Below are 23,373 nucleotides of genomic sequence, written 5' to 3' on the forward strand. Positions count from 1 at the left end.
TTTTTTTTTTTCCCCCCCCCCCCCCCCCCCCCCCGCAGGAACTTCTGAATGATACTCTTCAAGACGAAGAAGAGTAATTGCAGAGGGAAGATTAGCTTTGCAAGAAGAAAAAGTAAACAAAGGCACTGGTACCATGACGGTAAATCTAAATGCAGTCTGTCTGTATGAAATAATTTCTAACTCTGGGGATTAAAAAAGATTAGAACAAGAACACTGGACATCAATGGCAAAGGGCAAGGGATCAAGGGTAAAGCCTTTTTGTTGCAGGGGTGAGTGGAGATTAGATGCTGATTAACTTTAGACTTTGTTAATTTAAGTACATGTTAAACTTTCACGGGTAACCTCTACAGAAATAGGATACATAATCTCCAAACCAAAAAAGTGAAAAAAAGGTGTTTTAAAAAAGGGCAAAATAAACAAGTTTTAGACCTCGAACAGTTTAAAATGAGGCAAGAAAGGAGAAAAAAAGAAGTATGGGGAAAGGACAAAAAGAAAGCTTCACCCACACTAGCCATCCTAGTCTAGCACAGGGGCCTGTCTCTCTTCTGTTTTCATAGGCTCCTCCCAGATTTCGGAAGATTACTAGGTGTGTGTGATGTTATGGTGGGAAAGGAGAGAGGGTTTGATATGCAATCTGAGAAAAAAGGAACTCTGGATGGCTTATAACAGAAAATTGGCACACAAAGAGATGACATAGAACCACCCCTCCTATTGGGGATCTTCCAGCCTACAGGGAACACCACATTATGACTGGTGAATTCCCAGGGCCACTATAATGGAGACCCATACTCCCAAGAATCTAACATAATGTCAGAAATCTGAACAAGGATGTTCTGGGGGCTGGTCCACTGGGGGGAAGAGGCCTAAGCTTCACTTGCCAATTCCACCAGAGATTATGGGTGGTGGGCAGAGAAAACCCAGTAACCTTCAGAGTTTCCTCAGGGCTCTAATTAATCAGCTTGACACCATGCCTGTGGTCCCCTGGTGTCAACATACCCTGATAGAGGACATGGTGACCCTCTCAGGTGCCTCAATGTTGTACCACACACACAAGCTGTTTCGGTTCTGGGCTACCAGCACATCACTTCCTGGGACCCACTGCACGTAGGAGCAGAAGTTGAGGATCATTGTCTTAGAGCAGGTTTCAATATCATACAGATGCAGCTGAAGAAAGAAGAGTCAGATAGCACAATTAGAAGGGGATGTGGGGTATCTTCTGATTTAGACTATTTCCCTCATGGTGAAATGTGGTGAGCTAACCAACCAGTCAAGTACATGTTGAATTTCAAAGCTTATTGAGCTGCAACCTTTGAAGTTTATGCTGAGTTGGTATGTCATGACTCTGTCAAATAAGAGATGGCCAAAACAGAAAATCCTAGGAAGTTAAGTTATGTGAAAGTCAGACTTTCATTCTTAGAATTACACTCGGCCAGAGGTACCAGCTTATATTACAAAAGTAAGGCCACTAGACAAATGAGATGATCTGAAAATTTGTGATGTGGCTTTCACTGAAATGAAATATAATCTGATTGTCTCTTTGTCCCTGAGGTTGAACTCTCTGGTGATACTATATTGGGGCCAGAATCAATGAGGGGCTAGAAGGAGACCGTCCCCAAGCCAGCTTCAATGCCATCAGATTAAGATAGCTGAAGAGCACTGGAGCAGCAGGGATAGGCAAAAATCAGCTAGGCGTGAGGAGAAGGAAGGCAGAGGTAGAAAGTCTCACAAGGGCATAGACTTGTGAATATTAAGAGAGAAACCAACTCCCAAACTCCTCTCTTGACTTTGCTGTCATTATAACACAATCTCCTCAAGGGTAATATAAGACGGGTTGTGATACTAAATACAGAGAGAGTTGATTCTTCTGTGTCTTTTGCTATACTAATGGCATAGTACCAAGAAATTATGTCCAATCCTGCCCTCGGCCCCCTGCCCCCGTAGCAGCTTGTCTCACACCCTCTCTGGACTGGCCAATGCTGAAGGCCCTAGTTAACTCTTCTCACTCGAAGCTTCCGGTCCCTGAAGAGGAGTTTGTGCCCAGTCTCATTCAGTTCTAGCCAATCCACACGGCTCTCATGGCTGATGGTGCCGATGTTGTAGCTACCAATCAGATCCACTGTAAAGAAAAGGAGACAGGGTTAAGAGCAGAGATTCCACATAACCATATGCAGGGCATGAGGTAGCCTGTAAAAGTCTGGTTTTACAATCAAATGTGTTGGGCTTTAAGAATGTTGCATCAGCCTAGACACGTGTGTCACTAGGGAATGCAAATGGCCAATACGACATAATTTTGCTAGAATGCTTAAGAAACTGGGTCTCTTCTAGAATAGTAGAGATTTTGTTTAACTCTCTAGTTAACTCAAAAGGTCGAGACCCACCAAAAAATGTGACTCCTCTCAGAGCACATCAGAGCCACTGAGCAAGTGGTTTCTACTACTCACAAAATTCTCTGGAAGGCAGCACTGAGCACATTACAGATGAGGCAGTTACAACACACCAGTGAGAGGAGCTGATGAATGAAACGACCTTGATGATGATCATATTCACTCCAAGGAGTTACCTGCACATTGGGTGCCTATGGTGTAAGTGCACGGACGGGTGAACAGTGGGGAAAGAAGCAGACAAGATAGGAGAAAGCCCTGACTAAAGTTAGGCTGGCCAGTGCAGAGGATAAGTATTTTAGCTTGGTCTGAATCTTGTAGACAATATAAGAAACAATCACATTTACAGCAGACCACTCAGAGTTGTCTGGGATGTTTTCAGGGAATCTCTTGATCAAAGCCCATTCACAAGTCTTTTTTTCCCCCACGACTCTTATTGATATGAATTATTAATGAGCATCAGCCTGACTTTGTTATTTATACTTAAAGATCAAATGCCAGCTAATGTCTACAATTGGGAAGACCAATTTAAAAATGAATTTTCCTTTAATTAAAAAGTAAAATGTGGTTAGAGCATGGGGCTGATAACATCAAGGTCAAGGGTTTGGGTCCCCATATAGGCCAACTGCCAAAAAGAAAAAAAGTAAAAGCTGTTTTATCATTTATGCCCCAATTTTAAGTAGAATCATCAGAGAATGCTAAAGCTGCAAGGACACTACTCCTGTGAATCTTAAAATTATATACAAAATTATGTGTGAAAAATCATATATTTTTCTGGGAGAAAATCTTGATATTCATTAGGTACTCAAAGGGGCCAGTAACCCAAAAAGGTTAAGAGAAGAACTCTGTCATTTCACATACACTGAAAACGAGACCTACAGAGTGAAATGATTGTCCAAAGTCTCGCAACTCATTATTGCTGCTAGAATCTTAGGCCTCTTGGTGTACATTATTATTTCCATTATAGATGTTTACATTTCTGAGCTCAGCAACCTGATGTGAAATATAATATTCATGAAATGTAAAACTATTTTAAGAATAGACCCATATGTATAAGAAAACTTGATTTATTACAGAGATGGCATTACAGACTAGTGGGTAAAGAATGAACTTCCAATAAATGGTTAAACATATGGAAAAAATTAAAATGAGATCCCTACCCACGTTTATACGTAAAAATAAATTCCAGGTGAAAAGCAAAATTTAAAAATGTTAAAATATAGGAGGTGATGGGGAAGCATTTCTTAAATAAGAACTCAGAAATCACAAACTATTTTTTTTAAGTGATAAAATGGACTACATTCAAATTAAAAATGTCTGAAGACTAAAAGACACTCAAAAGGCAAGCAACAGAAAAGACAAGCCACAGGCTGGAACAAAATATCTGCAATGCAAATAACCATCAAAGCCTATATACACATGCATATACAAAGAACTCCTTCAAATCAATGAGAAAGAGACAACCTGATTTTTAAAATGGGTAAGGAATAGGAACTGTCAATTCACAGAAGAAGAAATCCAAATGGTCAATAAATAAATGAAATTAATACAGTGAGATATCATTTCGTATACATCAGATTGAGCCAAATTATGAAGTCAGGCAATTTCAAGTATTGGAGAGGATGTTGAACAGTGGGGATCCTAAACGCTGGTGGGAATGAAAACTGGTACAACCTCTTAGGACAGCAGTGTGGAAATATTTAGTGAAGCTGAAGATATATCTCCACTATGATTCAGCAATCCTACTCCAGGTATCGACCTTAGAGAACTGAATCAGTGTAATAAGTAAAAAAATCAACAGTTTAAATGTCTGTCAATATGAGAAGAGATAAAAGATTTAAGGTAAATATAACAAAATGCTAGGATTTGACAGAACTGGTTATGGGTAAATAAGTAATAATAATATCATTATTAATAGCTAACATTTATTAAGTGCTTATTATGTATCAGGCATAATAAGTGCTTTTCATATGAGGAGGGTACTATTTTTATACCCATTTTGCAGATGAGGAAATTGAGATACAGAAAGGTTAAGTAAAAAACAAAAACAGGGCCGGCCCGGTGGCGCACTGCTACAGTGCGCCGCTTGGGAGCGCGGTGGCGCTCCCGCCGAGGGTTCGGATCCCACATACAGACCGGTTCCCGCTCACTGGCTGAGCGAGGTGTGGGAGCAACACCGAGGGTTGCGATCCCGTTGCCAGTCCCGGTCCGGTACGGGCGCGACACTGAGGGTTGCGATCCGTTGCCGGACACGAAAAAAGACAAAAAAGGAAAACAAAAAACAAAAAACAAAAACAAAAACAAAAAAACAAACATAAGGTGCTGGACTATTAGCTCAGTTAGTTAGAGCACGGTGTTAATAACACCAAGGTCCAGGGATCCATCCCTGTACTGGCCAGCTACCAAAAACCAACCAACCAACCAACAAATATCAGATAGGTTAAGTATCTTACCTAAGATCAAGTGGGATGGTTTGACTCCAGAACCCCTTTCTTAACAGCTACACTATATAGGTATGTTATTCTCTATACTTTTTAGAGAATACTATGTTATTCTCTGTACTTTTTTCTATGCTTAAAAACATTTCATGATAAAAAAAAATTAAATATTAATATATAAAATGAGATTTGTTAAATGCAAATAAAGTTTGTCATTACTAGTTACTAATGATAAACTATACAAATTTCAGTTTTAAGAGTCTTTAGATTCTGGGCCAGCCCGGTGGCGCACTGCTACAGTGCGCCGCTTGGGAGCGCGGCGGCGCTCTCGCCGAGGGTTCGGATCCCACATACAGACCGGTTCCCGCTCACTGGCTGAGCGAGGTGCGGGCGCGGCACCGAGGGTTACGATCCCGTTGCCGGACCCGAAAAAAAAAAAAAAAGAGTCTTTAGATTCTGGGCCAGCCCGGTGGCGCACTCCTACAGTGCGCCGCTTGGGAGCGCGGCGGCGCTCTCGCCGAGGGGTCGGATCCCACATACAGACCGGTTCCCGCTCACTGGCTGAGCGAGGTGCGGGCGCGGCACCGAGGGTTACGATCCCGTTGCCGGACACGAGAAAAGACAAAAAAAAAAAAAAAAAAAAAAAAAAAAAAGAGTCTTTAGATTCTATGAGGTCTAAAGAGGAAAATTCATAAAATTAAAAAAAAAAGAAAAGAAAATTCATAAATCTGCTAATGGTTCTTTTCTACTATTCACAATTTGCCAGCACTGAGATATATGTCCAGAGAACATGAATAATTATATGGACAGGCCTAAATAATGTGTACCTATGTATTTATATCTAGACATCTGGGCATAGATACACACATGTAGACTTAGACATTTCATATATCCACTGTAAGAGTGGGGATGACAAACAACTACTTACCTCATGCCTCTCAGATTTCTGGATTCCCAACTGCACATAACAATTGTGTGATATGGAAGTGTAATATAAACATCTATTTTGTTATTAACATTATAGAAGAGTCTTACTCACCTATAGCAATAGTCTTAATATCAACAAGATAAGCCAATTTCTTATTATCTTCCATTCCTCGCTGACACCTCTCATTAATACGAACACTGAAACATGAAGGATGACATAAACGGGCTTAGGTAGTTGGGATGTGTATCAAGGGCTCTGAAATACCATATGGAATGAAGCTTTTAGATTAACCTGATGATGTAGGATTCTTTTGGGTTTTGAAGATTTAGCGAACCTTATGAGCTTACCTGATGAGGTGGGGGTTCATGAATTCAGTGCGTACAGAACCCAAGGTGTCATTACTCCCATATTCTACCAGAGTTAGCTCCCCAGCATTGAAGATCATGCAAACCTGGGGAAGAATAGGATTGGTATATGGTGAAAAGTTTACGTGTAGAAAGAGAAAGACAGTAGAGGGAGGTGTACTGTCCATTCAAAGTGACTCCCACTTTTCTCCTTGCTCTTTTCTCCTATTTCATCCTCCCCCTTTCTTTATCTGCTGTCTCCCCAACCCTTGCCTCTTGCCATTCTTCTGACACAACAGCTAGAAGAAGACTTATCAAGATGGTGACTGTGAATCAAGCTCTACTCACATTCTCATTTTCAAAGAAATACTTCTCATTGCCTGATCCCTGCCAGGCTACCTGTAAAGGGAGGGAAAAGACATAAGCAATGCAGATAGTTATCCAAGACAATCTAAAAGAATGACAGGGTGGGGAGGCAGAGATCAAGTTTAGTGAGGCTTTGGCATTGCACAAAAGAGGTGCTATGTCAGACTTTGCCCTGGTCCCTGTTTCTGAGAGATGGTGTAAAAATTGTCCAACTACGGTGATTCATTCTTCAGGATTCTAAACTTCCTGGGTCTTCTGACCTGAAACCAGGTTCCCTACACCAGAATGTTAGAGCCTTCCATGGAAATCTTACCCCTGGGGACCCTGGGTCTCCAGAAGTAGCAAGCCAAGAAGCACCGTTCCCCACCCCTCCATTTTTGGTTCCTACCTCACTAAGGCGATTAGTGTTCAGGTCCCCCAGCAGCAGTGTGTCTGACGTATGGGCCACCAAGTAACGTTCCTTTCCCAGGATTTTCACCTCTTCCACCTCGTAGCCATAGTGTGACTTGAGTACCACTCGGGTCCCCGATGATAGGTTCTTCACAATCACCTTGGTAAGGACAAGTCTGAGCCCCTTAGGCTTCCCGAGCCCAAAATAGGGTGAACATTCTGTGCTCTCAGCTTACCTCTACAGTGTTAAACAAAGCTAATATCTTGTTTCCTCACCTGGTCTGGGACACTGTTGACAGTAATGATACCTTTGATGTATTTACATATGGCTTTACTATTTATGAAATGCTTTCACGTATTATCTCTTTTTTTATTTTTTTTTTGAGACCAGCCGCACCGCACTCAGCCAGTGAGCGCACCGGCCATCCCTATATAGGATCCGAACCCACGGCGGGAGCGCTGCTGCGCTCCCAGCGCCGCACTCTCCCGAGTGCACCACGGGCTCGGCCCCGTATTATCTCTTTTGACGCTCTCAATACATACGACTCTGAAAGTCCCATTGGGTAAAACCAATCACTCTCTATACATTCCCACAGCTTTTTGTACACACTTTTATGCCATTTATCAGAGTGTACTATAGTGTTTTTTGGTATGTCTGTGTCTTTTGCTATAATAATTTTGATTAAGGGACAATGTCTTACAGATATTTATCTTTGTATTCTCAATGCCTAACAGTCCCGATACATAATAGAGAATGAATAAATGTTTCTGGAGAGAATTAAAGAATGAAGGAACCAATGAATAATAAATGGAAGGAAAGAAGGACAGAGGTAGAGAAAAGTGGGCTCAGGAACTGAGAAATTATTTGGGGATGTCATACACAGTGAGTTCAGAGGTCCTAAAACAACAGAGTTCACTTTTGTAATCTTCTTTATCAATTTCCCCAATTTACAGTGTATAGGCAGTAAAGTTTTAAACTCAGAAGGCATAAGAGGTGATCTCTGTACCCCTTAAGCCCAGTGCCTAAACCTTTTCTTACAATAAGCTGGAAGTACTATGGCAGGAAAGTTGCCAGGGTGTTGCCCTGACACGTACTGTTCCCCAGAACAGCCAGAGGGATCGAGGCAAAATTTGACACTATTGCTGCACCCAGAAGGCAGGTATGGTTAAAAGGATGAGTGAGCCATGCAAGATCTCTATCAGCTGGTTACCTGGCTAGGTCCCACATATGTCAACTCAAACTTGTTCTTGTAAATGCTCCTTCGGAGGCAGCAGTCAAATTGTTCCACCCCACCACAGAGTGTGCCCTGGAAAGGAAAGTGACAGCATACAAGGTAACACACAGAGTACACTGGGTTGAGGAGGGTATTTAGAGACAACTTTGAGACCTAGAATTGGCAATAAAAGGGCTGGCTGTGTTAGGAAGTACCAGAAGGAAAGAGGCTGCAATCACAAGACTCAAGGGCACTACATGTCTATGGGGTAATAAGGGAGAATCAGCCCTGCCTATATACAGCTTGTCCTTTTTGGCCTCCAATAAAGTATGAATTTCTTTTTCCTGCCTATAACGTCAGATATGTTTGGGTCAAAAGTAAAGAGATCATCTAGAATCAGGGGAGAATGCTTTAGGATAAGGAAGGACTTTTTCTAGTTTGGAGAAAGTTACCAGTCCAGAAAAGGGTTACTAGTTACACACCGCACAGAGTCGTGAGCCATCCCGCTTCCAGGCCAAGGCAGTGACAGTGTATAAATTGGCAATCTCCTTGGGCTTTGCCTCTTCCCAGATGCCTCTTCGAGGGCTCCAGTTGAGCACCCGAAGTCTGAAATAAAGTATGTGGCTTTTAGAAGAGATGGTGGCTGAGTAAAAGAGTGAAAATGGGCTGGTAATTGAAAGAAATTAGTCTTGCTATATCAGAGCAGGGAGGAAATAAAGAACAGACATGGTAGGCAGTCTAGCAAGAGAGGAAAAGAAGATGCAAAGGAAGTAAGTTGGGAAAATCAAGGCAAAAGTAAGAGGAATAAGAGCGATGAGAGCAGAGAAAACAAAAGAGCAGGGCAGGTGAGAAAAACGAGCTGTTAGGAATTGAGAAATATGGAAAAGAAAATAGAAATGGTAGGAGTGAGAGAAGAAAGAAAGGAATATGAGGAGACACATAAGATTGAAAGGGACAGAAAGACAGGGCTGACACAGGCGGGGATAAACATGCTCCAAAGAAGTGATGGGACCCAGACGCTTGCTGCTTCCCTACTGTTCCATCATTAATTCATTCATCAAACATGTACTAGATGCTAATCTAGGCACTAAGGATAAAAGGTGAATAATAAACCCTCTTCTCAAGGACTCTTCAATTTACCTAAATACAAACAACAAACTATAATACAATGTGACAAACTCTAAGCCAGGGGTCTGAAAGGGGCAATGGGAACCCAAAGAAAGTGGAGACGGATTCTGCTGTGAAATTTCAAGGAGAGGCACAAAGACAAAACAAGAGCATGGTGCATTTTGGAACTGCCAGCGTAACAAAGGATGGTGGCAGCAGGAAGAGGAAAGTGCATGAATTACATTCTGAGAATCTCTTTCAACATCCACTTGGTTCTGGTCCAGTCTCCACGCTGGTTCAGAATAACTGGACTAAAGCAGAGGGTGTTCACAGGGAAAGTAAGCAGAAGATGCAACTGGAAAGGGGACCCACCTGTCATAACTTCCTAGCACAACGGACTGGCCTCCAGGACTTGCTGCAGCTGTGGTGAACTCCCGCTCCTGTGGGTCACGGCTATAATCAAAAGTCTGTAGTACGTGGCCTTCCTTTCCGTAGGCCACAATCCTCCGATCACAGCCTGCAGCCACAATGCTGTTGGTTGCCCAAGCCAAGGCATAGGGTGGGCAGGGGTGGTTAACCAATTTCCCCTAAAACAGAAGTAGGTTTCAATCATTCTATGAGGACTCTACCCCAGAAATTCCTCATTCCCAGTACCTGATACACTCACTCTGACCATCCTACCCTGCAGAAATCTTTCTTCCCACATTTCCCCACCCCCAACACATCTTAATCTAGAAGACTTCACAAATTATCTTTCTGTCTCATACATACATACACACATGACATACACACACACAACATACAAACACTCACTGACCTTGTGCTCTAGAGAAATCTCAAAACACTTGTGTGTTGGAGATCTTTAATATGTACCTAGTAAGGTTCCCCAAAGGGACACACATTAACCAGCACTATCTAGACCCACAGAGAGCATATGGTTCTTTTTTTTCAGGAGAGCTAAATTTAATTATTACACAAGTAATTTTTAATGTAAATGATTCACACAATACATAATTATATAGGATAAAACATGTTTCCTTTTATCCCCCATCTTTTCCCTTTCCCCTCTCCAGAGTAGACTGTTAACTCTCTTTTCTATGAATTTATACACATACATTTTTTTTATGAAAGTGGGAATAATTTTCATTTTTCATTCCCCTCAAGGTCTTTATTTCCCTTTGTCTCAAGGTCTCTTTCACCTGAGTCATCCCTTCCTATAAACAGTAAGCTCCAGCCTCCTAAACAAATCCTCACTGTGGCTGCACCCACCTTTCCCATCCCCTTTCTCACTCCTCCAGCCTCCTCCCCTAGCATCTCAATCTAAATGCCTTAGATATCCAAGCTCCTTTAGGTGAGCTCCTGGAATTTCCTTATCCCCTATCCCAGAGCATCTTTTATTCATACCTGTGACTCTCCAGAGCCTTCATCATCAAAGAAATACCTAACGATGGTACCATCTGCATGACCAGAGAGAATTCCTTTCCCAGAGGAACTAAAAAAGGGCAAGAGGAGGAAAGGAGAGAAATACAGGAAGAAATCAGAGTATCCTATCTCATCAAGAAAGTCCCCTTTCTCTCTCAAACACTATGCTACCTGCGATTCCTGCTACCAGTCCTCCCCATCTTTCATAGGGTGGTCCCCCAGCCCAGACTTCCCCCACAGTATCCTATCTCATCAAGAAAGTCCCCTTTCTCTCTCAAACACTATGCTACCTGCAATTCCTGCTACCAGTCCTCCCCATCTTTCATAGGGTGGTCCCCCAGCCCAGACTTCCCCCACAGCTTTTTCTAACATTTCCAAGCTCTGTGATACCACTCCTTCCTTACTCACTTTGTTGTCAGTGATACCACATAAGAATCTGTCCCATAGATGGTAGATGACTTGTTAGTTTTAGTGTTTGCTAAACGAACCTGAAAATGGGAGAATGGACACAAGTCTGGTTAGGCTACTTTCAATTTCACCCAGGTGCTAAGAGAAAAAAGAAAAAACAAAAACCACAAACTGGTTCCTATGCATTCTCCCTCCGTATACAAACTGACCCTAAGGGAGAAGATAAACCATATTCCTCTGTCCAGAACCATGATCCCCACCCACCACCTCTCCTTTACCTTCCCTTCAGCCAGTCCAAAGACAATGATGTACTCTGCTGGCCACTGGAGACAAGTAACAGCACTCTGTATGAAAGAAATGATGAAAAAGATAACTCCATCTGTGTGAGTTAGCATATTTATAACAACCTGAACACCCCACCACATGCCATCACCCCAACCTCCTGTAGGGAAGGAGAGGAGGGAATACAACTAGGCTCTAAAGAGGAAGGCAGATGACAATGAGCATCCAGGCAGCACCATCCTTGCAGCAGGAAAAGTTAAATTCAGTGGTCAGAAAATGCAACTCCTGGTTGCATTTCTAAGCAGATATACTAATACATGTTTGTTCATCCTAAGCTCCCAGGGACTGGTCTGAACTTTACCGTCTGGATGAATTTGTTGCAAATGACCTTCTTGTCACCCCTGCCAAATAAAAGGAGGGAAAGCATATTAAAAACCACTTCCATAAATAATTGCCAAAAATGATGCTGAGGGAAGGGAAGAAAGAGCAGATGCCTTCCCTGGCTGAGTAGTATTTCCTACCACTCTGCAGGAGCCCTGAAAGGGGGCATAAGAGGAAGCCTGAGTAGCTTTGGAAGAATAACAAAGATGGAACATCACTCTGGGCTTCCCAGGATCTCACAGGGGTTCCTGTTATCTTAGACTGATTCCTCCAGGGATGGGATTGCTGAACATGTGAGAGACGCAAAGGTGGGGAAGTGACAACAACAAACTCCGGAAAGTCTCTGACTTCCACGCCCAATCTTGGCTCCTCATCTTCTCTATTCCCCCTCCCCAGTGAGGCATTTCTCTTTCCCTCCCTTTCTTTTCTAGGCCATTCCATCTCCCAATCTCTGTCCTTACCAGTCTTCTCCAATCTTGTAGACATAGATGATGTTGTCAGTCTGTCCTATAGCAATTTTAGTGGAATCAGGAGAAAAGGCCATGCCCTTCACCATATAGCTCTTCCTGCCATACTAAGAGTTAAAAAAAGAAAAAGAAATAATGAATATACATGAAGAGAAAAAAGAAGAAAAGGTGCATATGTGCTCTAATGGGCTTGAGGGATTTATACTGAGTAAAGACAGGGTAGGCCATTTCCTATGCCTGTGGCTAAGAGGCAGGTTAGGAAGTCCTATAGGTTTGTAAGGCCCCATCAACAAGTTATGGTACACATGAATATTCTCTTCACCTTCATGTCAGATGGTTTGGTGGAGAATTTATCTCTCCGCTCTCCATGTTCATCGTACAACAATACCACTCGGTCCACTGTGCAGACAGCAAATTTGGCATTGTTCTGGGACCAAGCCATACAGGTCACCTTTGCAGCTCCATCCTGCAGAGGCAAAGGGGTAAAATAAACCCAAGTTCTGGTCTAGAATGCCAAACACATTTCTAGTTCCATTACTTCTAGTGCGAGTTTGGTCAATTTTCTTCCTGTCATAATCTTATCCTTAAAACAAAGCGATGCCTGTGGCCCATCCTGGTCTCCAAGGCCATCAGATCCTGGACTGTAAGAACAATGTGCTTCTAGAGACTCATAACACAAACATACTAAGAGGTGACATTCTAAATCAACTGTACTAATGTACCCCTGCAATGGCCTCCTTGTTCCTTCATATCCCAGGACTGTTACTGAAATAAATTCAATTGGCCCGATAAGTTTTGGTCTTTAGCCATTCACTCAATTAATATTTTTTGCACAACTTACTGAGAAAGGCACTTGGCCAGGGGCTGATAGAGAGACAAAGGGCAAAACACAGATCCTGTCCCTGGATCTAATAAAATGGTACAAAACAAGAAAAGTCCAATAAGAGAAGTATGTACAGAGAGCTGTAACAGTTTGGAGAAGCTTGAGATCATTTTATGTTTAAATGATCAGAATTACACTTTGAAGAATGGATGCAGCTGAGTGGAAAATTATCTGAGATGGAAGGAATGGCATGAATGAAGGCAAGTTCTGTTAAAAAACAGTAGTTTAATTTAGCTGAAACTACTTTGTAAACAGAACAGAGGAGGTAAGGCAGGAAAAACAGACTGGGGCCAGCTCAGGAAGATTCTTTGAAGCCAGGCTAAGGAGTTTGGGCTTCTTTGGCCGGTGAGGGGGAAACACTGCAAGTTCTGGAATGGAGAGTAAGATAATTACAGCTCAGACTTAGGAAGAACAATTCCATTTTTTCACCCTTAACTATCCACTTCACAGAAGCCCAAGTTAGAAGTAATATGACCCAGTGAATGACTCTTATCATGTCTGTCCCTTCACCACTAGTTCTGGTCTTCTATGGTTCTGCCACTAAAGGTTTCCCTCCTTGAGAGAAAAAAAAATTTAGCTTCTGCTCCAACTCTTTGATTAATTATTTGGACTCTAGAGCTCTGGCTTAAAACACTTTCACTTTTTACTCCTAAACCACCTACTCCAAAGTCAGAAGTAAAAAACCTTTTTTCAACCAAAATCCTCAAACTAGGATCAGAAAGTAGGCACACCACCACCACTACCATCCTCCAACTCTTCATTACATTAGAAGGGCTGAGGGCTCCTCATCAACCTTTGCCCAGTTCTGGGCATTCAGCCCTACCTGCATCATGACATAATTTTATTTTGGGAGACGGAAGGATGGATTTCACTTCCAATTTTTCCATCAGGGCAAAGATATTTTTAAATTACAGATTCTTACCAGTTAGTTGCAAAATAAATAAATAATCAACAGATTTGGGGGGCAGCTTATGAAGGATGGATTTCACTTCCAATTTTTCCATCAGGGCAAAGATATTTTTAAATCACAGATTCTTACCAGTTAGTTGCAAAATAAATAAATAATCAACAGATTTGGGGGGCAGCTTACTGAGCAATGAGCACAACTCTCTTTTGTTCTAATTTCCTTCTCTTCTCCAAATGCCACATCCTCTGTGAAGCCTTCATGATTTCCGTAATCAATGAATTCTCCTTTCTCTACAACATGTACCTCACTAGACTGTAGTGAGGATTACATGAAATAGGTGATATAATAATACTAGCTAACCTTTACCAAGCACTTACCACACACTAGGCATTTTGATAAGTGCTTGAAATCCATGATCTCATTTTGCCTCATAACTCTGAGGTAGGCACTGTTATTATCCCTTCTACAGAGGATAGAATAATACTAGCTAACCTTTACCAAGCACTTACCACACACTAGGCATTTTGATAAGTGCCTGACATCCATGATCTCATTTTGCCTCATAACTCTGAGGTAGGCACTGTTATTATCCCTTCTACAGAATGGAAGCACAAAAAGGTTAAGTAATTAGCCCAACCTTACATACACAGTTTGTAAATGGCTGTACCAAGATTTAAATTCATATATGTTTGACTCCATAAACCACAATCCTAACCTTTAGTTATGCTGCCCTGGTACACATTAAGCAGTGAGTTAAGGAACATACTACTCCTATCAGCTTTGTATTATTCTGTCCTTTGAATTTTGAATGTTCTTCCCTCGTCTATCCATTTTTACGCTGCTTTTTCAGTCTATAATGCTCTTCTGTGCATATTACTTCATTTCATGCTCCTTTTTCAGTCTATAATACTCTTCTGTGCATTTACTTCATTTAACTCTCCCCCAAATCGCCTAAGGTTGCTATCAGTACCCCCATTTTCCAAACGAAGAAGATGGTGAATGCTCAAAGAGAAGTGTGATAAGGGCTACAGCCAGAGACATCATTTAGTTAAGGTAGTGGTGCAGCTAGGACTTAAATTCTGGTCTCCTAAGTCCCCTCTTTAGGCCTGCACCGAAAGCACTTACTTCTGTGTAGACTTATGTTCGCATTTTACATGTGCGCCCCACCCTTTGCCATGAGTCTCTTGAAGGCAGAGGCAGTAAGCCGGGTGACTTTGGATTTCCTAGAGCCCCAGCACGGGGCCTGGTACACAACTGATGGTAACGAAATGTAATGACAGCTACAGCCCTCAGCGGTCCAGCTCGCCTGCTGAACACTACTGAGGGAGCAGAGTCCGGAGCGTGGCTAGATCCTTTACAGTCTTCTGCACACAGTGGGCGCTCAACATTATTAAACTGCAGGGCCCCCACTTTTCTTGGAACGTAAGGCGGGCGGGGGAGGGAAGAGGCACGCAACTCCTCACCTGAGGGCTCAGCAAGGTCCTCAGGTGCTTCAACTGCATGACGCACAGCTGTCGCTCAGGTGCTACCAAGACAGCGACAACTCCGGTGGTTACCTGGACAACCCTTCACGCAGCCGCAGCTACAAAAGCTGACGGAGCGCAACCCACGACGCAAGGTCACCACATCCGTCCGCGACAAAGCGAACAGGACGTGCGCAAGCGCAGTGAGACCTAGGGCGGGACCTCGAAAGGGTTTGAGGAATCCTCTCCTCGGCCAATCCTGTCGCTGCATGCAAACCTAAAACCAAGCCCCGCCCACCAGCCTTCGGCAAACTCCGGGTCCTACGTAATCGTCCTCGTTATGGTAATCGTAGTCTTCTCGCTCTTTGATGTACAGAAGCGTGGCCGAGTGCATTCTTTTTTAATCCTCACAACCCTGGGGGAAAGCAGGGCAGTTGCTATGGCAGGGCTTTTGCAGTTGACAGAATTGCACCTAAATAGGTTATCTGACTTGCACGGGATCTCAGTATGTGTCTGGCAGGTACTGTGCAAAGTGGTGTACATGCATTATCAGGTCATTTAATCTCATAACCACCTTTTGAATGGGATGGCCTTATTATTAGTTCCATTTTACATAATAGGAGATTCAGGATTAGAGGGGTCACTTGCCCAAGCTAACACAGCCAGTAAAGGACGGAACCGTGATTCAACCCAGAGCTGGCAGATTTAAACACTCTTTATGTTCCTTCTCAACTCTTAGCTCACTCTCTATACCTTGTGACGCTCTCATCCCAAGAAATGATGTTTCCGGAGTCTGAGAGTTGAATGTTCTGGAACCAGCAGCCAGGGAAAGGTAAGGTACCCTAATTCCGAATTGGGTAATGGTGGGTTAGAGACGGCCACTTAGATCAGGATGCTTTTATAGCTCAGGGCAGAGGGCAAACCAGAGCTTGGCTGAACTGACAGGTTAAGATTAAGTCTTGTGATAACCTGGGGTTGGAGCTTGGTTAAGTAAAAAAGATATTGAATTCTTGATTTTTGTTTGGATCAGGGTCCCTTTCAGAAGTTTTTGGTCTAATTTCTTGTAACATATCAGAGAGATTGAAATACAGAAAATGAGTTATTCATAAGCCTCCTCTGGAAATATCTGATGTTGGGACTTGTAACCCTCCAGCAAGTGTAGCATATGCTCTCCAGAGAGACTCTGGATCCGGCAGCCTTTCCCCCACAGTGGTTGCAAATGTCAACAGATATTTCTCTCACTGCCACTAACCTGCCCTTGGAAATGAGGAAAGAATGGGGGACAGCCCCTATTTTCACAGGAAACAAGTAAGCCCTAAAGTCTAAATTATAATTCTTTTGACAGGGCAGCTCCAACCCTCAATTTTATTTACAGAATCCTCCTCTGGACATGGTGGCAAAGCATGAATATAAACTCATTTACCTTTTATAAATATTATTGACCTTCACTTACTGAAAGAGACAGAGACAGAGATGAATGGGAAAGCCACGGAGGGAAGAGTAAGGCACAGGACTGCCCAGGATGGACGCAAGTGGCATTGAGGGATCCATTATTGTAGCTGTTCTTTCATTAGTCCCCAAGACACTGCTCAGTCCTTTTCTGACCATTAGCTCAGGGTTGATGGAGGAGTCAGAAGAATAAATGTTGAGGAGCTGGGCCATTGATGTGAGCAGTGAAGATAAAAGGGTTACTGGCCCATGTGACATAACTTAGTTTCCACTTGTGTAGGAAGAACTTACAAAAGTACTTCAAAAAGTTTGTGGAAGGATTCATATTATCTTTTAATTCTATTTTTCATGAACTTTTTGAAGTACCCTCATATATCTTTTATTTCCTTTTCTTTTTCTCCCTTCTCACTCAACAAAGCAAAAGAAACTAGGGCTCTAGTTCTCTATGCCCTTTCTTCCTGATCCCTCTCCACCCATTCTGGTCTGGAGAATAGAAGCAAACACCTTACACTGAGAGTCTGCTGTCATGCTGGTGGTGGTATGAGGTGCCCTTGGAGAGCCAGGAGAGAGACAAAGTGGGGAAATGTCTTCAGCATACTATACAGTATACCATACAGTCAGCTCCAGTTTGTCCAAGAATCTTTATTGGAAAAATGTCCAAGGGGTGAGATCACCAGCAGCTGGAGGGGCCACCAGGTGAGAGGGGGAGCACCTGAGGCTCCATGGAAGACATTGGAGTAGTGCAGTGCAGCATCTGCCTCTAGGCCCAGATGATTCCTTTTATTTGCTGGGGGAGGGGGAGTACCCACAGAAACACCCTTCTCTGAGACCCAAAGGCAAGATGTGGGGGCAGCTGGGGATGCCAAGAGTCCTGATGCAGGTGAATTGGGGCCCTCATTTGGGACCTAATGGGATAGGGTTGAACAAGTGTCCCTCCCCTGGACCTGGGAGATGGGAGGAGATATCCCATCTGATATGTACTCCCCAGGTCCAGGGGCACAGACTCTAACGGACCTACCTTCTGGCCCTGCTCACAGTGGAAAGAGGATGGGTACCAGGCCTGAGATTGTGGGAGGGTCATCACCCTATGGGAGGAAGTGGGATCCTTCTGCTTGGGCAGATCACCATCTTAGGCTCTCCCTGACCCTGTCCCCATCCCCAGGTTGTTAGTTCATCTCTCTTCTGGTTCTGTTTCTTCACTCAAACGTCGATGGTATTGATGGATGGTGACTTTTTCTATGAAAGAAACTGGTTTGAGTCTCTAATTTCAGGAAGGTAATAGGTGCCACCCTTTCCAGCCTCCTGCATCCCACATCTTCCATTCTCTCTCTTTCCCTGCCCCTCTTTGGTCATCTTCCTTTCTCTGGCTGCCCCTCAGGGGCAAAATCACCCTTCCCACCCTTACTGGCCCCCACATCACCTGTCTTGTCCCCACTGGCCTTCCCTGAGGACTCTGTTCCGGCCCCTTGCCCTTCTCCTTGGGGTTGTTGTTAGAGTCATTGTCCTTGATGATGTCATACTGACGGCAGAACAGCCCAATCACAGCTGAAACACAACAATATAATCTGAGCTTCGATCTTGACCTCCCACTCACAGCCTTGGAGGGCAGTGAGATACCCACACGGCTTCTAGAAAATCCAAGAAAAAAATTCTTGGATTCGTGGTGCCCATGCAATTTTCCTCTTTGGGCTCCCAAAAGCCTTCTTTCCCTTTCTTCAAACTTCTCCTAATCATTCCCCCTCAACTAAGCATCTCCTCACTCCGTTTTGGTCACTCTTGTTTCTCCTGACAACTTTCGCCACCTCCCATCTTCACCGAGTCCCACTTCCTCAGTCCCTGGTCCCCCATCCAGCTGCTTACTCACCAGCCCACATGAGCAACACCACCACGATGATGACCACTTCCCCAGTCTGCAGTGGTTGCTCTCCATCCAGACCCTCCACTGTGATGTCACCTGAGAAGGGAGGAGACAGACTTGGGGTTACTGGGGAACAGCTAGAGAACTATATCTATGCAGACATATGCAGGATGGAAATGCCAGGGATTAGAGTTGGGGAGACCCTCCACAGTGTTGCCCCTGCAGTTGTAGGGTAGCCCCTCTCTGAGAGAAAGCCATTGGTGGACAAGTGGTTAGAGACCAAAACACAGGAGGTGGCTCAGGCAGGCTGCAGCTGATGTGAAATGAGATTGGGTAATAGGAAGCCTAAAAGCCTTGCCCCCAAATGATTCATTACTAGCCTGTCTATAGCCGGTTCCCTGCCCACCTGCTTTTCCTTCCGTTCTGGCCTTACGGTGAATTAAATCATCCTTTTATTCCTCTAAGCTAGACCATTGATTGCCTTGGGGCTATAAATAAGAGACTAAAAATCCAGGTAAAAAACTAGAGAATCCAACAGACCCTCACCTGGGCTTGAGCTGTTTGACGGTAGCCGGTCAGAACCCTTGAGAGTTCGAAAGTGCACCCGGGGCCCTGGCGGGCTCTCTCCCCGAAGGCCGATGCTCCTGACCTGCACTGTGTAGTCACTGTCTTCAGCCAGGCCCCAGAGGGCACAGGCCCGAGTGGTGGTGTTCACCTCCCGGATCACACGCTGCCCGGGGCCATTCTGCCGCTGCAGGGAGACGATGGGACAGGAGGGCAGCCTCACCCCAGTCCCAGGTCACAAGGCTCAACCCAGGACTCCTGAATATCCAAGCACTCCAAGGCAGGAGGGTGAAAAGGGCAGCTTGACCCAGGAAACACCAGCTCCTAGGTTCCTCCATCTCAAGGAGGGGAGTTTAAAAGGGGGAGGAAACTGAAGGAATGTTCAGAGATCCAAGGACACAGGCTGGGGGAGCAGAAGGGTGATTCATACTTGTTGGGATATGGAGTAGCCAATGACGATGTTGCCTTCTGGGACGTCCCAGGACACAGTGGCCGAGTTGGCTCTGAGGTGAGTGACCGTCACATTCACAGGAGAAGGAGGCCGGTCTGTGGGTGCCAGGGTGTTCACAGGTTAACAGGTTTCACCACAGACTAGCTCCGGTTGACGCGCCCCCATTCCTCTTTACTCACCTGCTCGCACAAAGCCCAGGTCACAGCTGACCAGCAGGAGGACCGTGGGGCTTAGATATGGGGAGAGGGGCATCAGCGAAGCCATGGTCCCCACCGAGTCCGCTGGAGGGCACTGGGGCATCCGTTTGACATCCAGGCGGGGCTCCTGGAGGTGGCAGGAGTTGTGCGGAGTCAAAGGCGGCCCGGAGCGCCCGGTGGGCAGCAGCTCTCCGCGGCTCCGCACGGCCCACGGCAGCCCCATTTTCCCCACGCCTTCCCGCCCCCGCATGCCCGGGCGCCCCGTTTCCAGAGAATGATGGACTTCTGATAGTGAAGGTAGAAGAGGAAGGGTTTATCTGGAGGCAGGACACTTGTGTACAGAGAAGCGATCCCCTCAGGCAGGAGCTCTGCCGACAACTTTTTAGGCAGTTCTGCTATGAGGATTCTCCTGGACCCCGCAAGGCACTGAGCCGGCTCCGGGAGCTCTGCTGTCAGTGGCTGAAGCCAGAGACCCACACCAAGGAGCAGATCTTGGAGCTGCTGGTGCTGGAGCAGTTCCTGACCATCCTGCCAGGAGATCTGCAGGCCTGGGTGCGTGAACATTACCCAGAGAGTGGAGAGGAGGCAGTAACCATACTGGAAGATTTGGAGAGAGGCACTGATGAAGCAGTACACCAGGTTTCAGCACATGGACATGGACAAGAAATATTCAGGAAAAAGGTATCACCTCCTGGGCCAGCACTTAGTGTCCCGTTCCAGCCAACAGAGACCAAGGCCCATTATGGTTCTTCAGAACCCCAGCTCCTACTGGACTGTGATAATGAAAGTAAAAACAATGGATCCATGCCAAAGCTGGACATTTATGAAAATATGGAATCACAGAGAATTATATCAGGAAGAATCTCAGGATATGTGTCAGAAGGATCTGATGAGCCTCCAGACATCTGTAAGTCCGCAGGCAGGATAAAGAGGCTGCAGGCAGGATAAAGAGGCAGTGGGAGCAAGAACCAGGGGAGTCTTGGAGACCATCATCTGCCCACGATGGAGGTTTTAGTAAAATCCTAACCCACAAAAATATACTCACAGATGAAATAGTAAGCCATGATGGATGTGAGAGAAGCTTAAATCTGAACACAAATAAATTCACACACCAGAATCTTGTAAACATGGTACCTATGACCAGAGTTTCAAATGGAATTCAGATTTTATTAAGCATCAAAGAATTTATGCTGAAGAAAAAAATCACCAGTATGGAAAATCTTTCAAGAGCCAGAACCTTATTAAACATGCAGCAATTTTCAGTGGAGAGAAAACCCATCAGTGTAATGAGTGTGGGAAAGTTTTCAGGCACAGCTCAAAGCTTGTTAGGCATCAGAGAATCCACACTGGAGAGAGACCTTATGAATGTAATGAGTGTGGGAAAGGCTTTGGGGGGAGCTCAGATCTTATTAGACATCAGCGAATTCACACTGGGGAAAGACCCTTTGGATGTAAAGAATGTGGGAGAGCATTCAGCCTGAACTCACATCTTATCCTGCATCAGAGAATTCACACCAGAGAGAAACCCTATGAATGTACTGAATGTGGGAAAACCTTCAGAGTAAGCTCACACCTTATTCGGCACCTGAGAATCCACACTGGAGAGAAACCCTATGAATGCAGTGAGTGTGGGAGGGCCTTCAGTCAGAGCTCACACCTTAGTCAACATCAGAGAATTCACATAAGGGAAAACCTATTAATGTAAGGAACTTAAATTCATATGGAAATGCTGAGGAAATAGAAAAATATGAAAAATATTAAATAAAAAATAAATTTTGGACAAGAAAAAAAAATGAGAATGTCAATACTGACTTATTAGTGTTGATGTATCCAATGAGATATTGTATGTGAAAAGTGCATTGTTCAGCGTAAATAAATGTCAGCTAACATTGTATTTAGGGCAGATTCTTTGGCTTCTAATTCTTATTACAGTATTTCTATTTCTGTGGCATCTTCCCCCCTGTAATATCCAGTTCAGTGTGTGCACACCTAGGGCTCTGAAGCCTCTGTTGTCTTCCTTTCTGAGAGGAGAGGGTAAAATGGGGCCAGTGGGGCAGGGGAGGACTGTGTGTGCTGAGCATGTGATCAAGCCATGGGCCAGGTCCTCTGACTTCTGCTGACCTGAGGACCCTGATCTCTGGCCTCCTGAGGCATCCTGGTCCAGAGCACTCTTGCCTTGGGATTCTCACTGGCCTGGGTGTTATCCTGCACTCCCAGGCTCCGGGTCTTCCAGGTAAGAGGACATTGTGCCTGAGGGGCAAGAGTAATCAACCTCAGGTCATCCTCTTCATGGGGCAAAGTAGAGGCTGGCAAGTCAGGATGCATGCAAAGAGAAACCTCGGGGGCTCCCCTGGGGTTACCAGAAGGCTGGGGGTTTAGCAACCAGGAATGGGTGATGCAGGCAGAGGTGCAGGGGGTGGTACTCAGAGAGGCCAGAGTTCTTGAATTAATCATCACTGAGGCTCAGATAAAGCCCTGCCAGCTGGAAGCAAGTCATTGTGACCAGAGGGGTTTGTGTGGCTGAAGAGGCAGGGAGGACAGTGTGTCCACAGCAGAGGACCATGCCAGGCACAAAACGGTTTCAACATGTGATTGAAACCCTGGAGCCTGGCAAGTGGGAGGTAAGACCCCTTCTCCATGTTGGCCTTCTGCACTAATTCCTAGAAACATTTTTCATCTGGACTTCCCTCCACCCTGGATTTCTGTTCACCCCCCTCTTTCTTCCTGTCTTCCTTCCTAATATTCTTTCCCTAACAGGCTCAGAGTACCAATAAATTCCGGGAGTGCATGGTGTGTGTGTGTATAAGTCCAAATACTGTGTGTGCTACCACTGCCACCTCCAGTGGGCATGAATGAGGCTTTGGCTTCCTGCCTCCATTCTTAACCCCTCTCCCCTCTAGCTGTCTGGGTATGAGGCAGCTGTGCCAATCACAGAGAAGTCAAATCCACTGACCCAGGACCTGGACAAAGCAGATGCCCAGAAAATTGTTCAATTGCTGGGGCAATGTGAGGCTGAGATCTTCCAAGAGTCACACCCACATACCAGGTGACAAAGACTCATCCCTGCATACTACAAATAAAGGTGCCAACCCCAACCCCACCTTAACCTCTGCTCTCCCAGACCATGGCTGCTGATTTTGGAAACCCCGAGAGCCCCACGACCCCAATCCACTGTCCTCTTTCTCTTGGCTTCTGATTCCTACCTGTTCCCTACAGCGACTCTACAGTGAATCAATTCTGACCACCATGGTACAAGTGGCTGAGAAAGTTCAGGAAGTACTGAAGGTACTAACCCTTCATCTGCTCCCTGCCTAAACTTTTCTGTTTCCCTCTAACTTTCTGGGTTGTTTTTTTTTTTTTTTTTTTTTTTTTTGGTTTTTTTTTTCTCCTTTTTTTTTTTTTTTTTTTTTTTTTTTTTTTTGTTTTTTTTTTTCCCTTTTTTTTTTTTTTTTTTTTTTTTTTTTTTTGGCTTA

General features: G+C 44.5%; 3 protein-coding genes and 1 pseudogene across 4 annotated transcripts in view; 2 read left to right on the forward strand and 2 right to left on the reverse strand.

The window, feature by feature from the left end:
* Positions 1 to 15,568, reverse strand: part of IFT172 (intraflagellar transport 172) — a 34,336-nt gene extending 18,768 nt beyond the window's left edge. Inside the window, exons 1-16 of the mRNA XM_008584216.1 lie at positions 15,382 to 15,568; positions 12,451 to 12,594; positions 12,123 to 12,235; positions 11,642 to 11,681; positions 11,277 to 11,342; positions 10,999 to 11,078; positions 10,573 to 10,660; positions 9,541 to 9,755; positions 8,544 to 8,667; positions 8,059 to 8,154; positions 6,846 to 7,007; positions 6,440 to 6,490; positions 6,095 to 6,198; positions 5,859 to 5,944; positions 2,004 to 2,116; positions 997 to 1,164 (exon numbers count right to left, since the gene is read on the reverse strand). Coding sequence (XP_008582438.1) covers positions 997 to 1,164; positions 2,004 to 2,116; positions 5,859 to 5,944; positions 6,095 to 6,198; positions 6,440 to 6,490; positions 6,846 to 7,007; positions 8,059 to 8,154; positions 8,544 to 8,667; positions 9,541 to 9,755; positions 10,573 to 10,660; positions 10,999 to 11,078; positions 11,277 to 11,342; positions 11,642 to 11,681; positions 12,123 to 12,235; positions 12,451 to 12,594; positions 15,382 to 15,420 — 1,689 coding nt within the window. The 5' untranslated portion in view covers positions 15,421 to 15,568. The remainder of the gene's footprint in view (positions 1 to 996; positions 1,165 to 2,003; positions 2,117 to 5,858; positions 5,945 to 6,094; positions 6,199 to 6,439; positions 6,491 to 6,845; positions 7,008 to 8,058; positions 8,155 to 8,543; positions 8,668 to 9,540; positions 9,756 to 10,572; positions 10,661 to 10,998; positions 11,079 to 11,276; positions 11,343 to 11,641; positions 11,682 to 12,122; positions 12,236 to 12,450; positions 12,595 to 15,381) is intronic.
* A 1,884-nt stretch (positions 15,569 to 17,452) lies between these two features.
* Positions 17,453 to 20,037, reverse strand: FNDC4 (fibronectin type III domain containing 4). 2 transcript variants are annotated; one of them, XM_008584217.1, is made up of 6 exons: positions 19,883 to 20,037; positions 19,683 to 19,798; positions 19,235 to 19,439; positions 18,695 to 18,784; positions 18,251 to 18,375; positions 17,453 to 18,066 (listed from the first exon to the last, which is right to left on the reverse strand). In XM_008584217.1, the coding sequence occupies exons 1-6, from the start codon at positions 20,001 to 20,003 to the stop codon at positions 18,031 to 18,033; spliced, it is 693 nt and encodes a 230-aa protein (XP_008582439.1). In that variant the 5' UTR covers positions 20,004 to 20,037; the 3' UTR covers positions 17,453 to 18,030. The 2 variants fall into 2 exon arrangements, with proteins under 2 accessions (XP_008582439.1, XP_008582440.1); XM_008584218.1 differs by lacking the exon at positions 18,251 to 18,375.
* Positions 20,038 to 20,167: 130 nt separating this feature from the next.
* LOC103599990 lies at positions 20,168 to 21,792 on the forward strand (annotated as a pseudogene).
* A 669-nt stretch (positions 21,793 to 22,461) lies between these two features.
* Positions 22,462 to 23,373, forward strand: part of GCKR (glucokinase (hexokinase 4) regulator) — a 23,540-nt gene continuing 22,628 nt past the window's right edge. The window contains 4 exon segments of the mRNA XM_008584221.1: positions 22,462 to 22,521; positions 22,801 to 22,930; positions 22,933 to 22,946; positions 23,117 to 23,185. Coding sequence (XP_008582443.1) covers positions 22,462 to 22,521; positions 22,801 to 22,930; positions 22,933 to 22,946; positions 23,117 to 23,185 — 273 coding nt within the window.

Source organism: Galeopterus variegatus, unplaced genomic scaffold, assembly GCF_000696425.1.
Source record: "Galeopterus variegatus unplaced genomic scaffold, G_variegatus-3.0.2 Scaffold3176, whole genome shotgun sequence".
Classification (NCBI taxonomy): domain Eukaryota; kingdom Metazoa; phylum Chordata; class Mammalia; order Dermoptera; family Cynocephalidae; genus Galeopterus; species Galeopterus variegatus.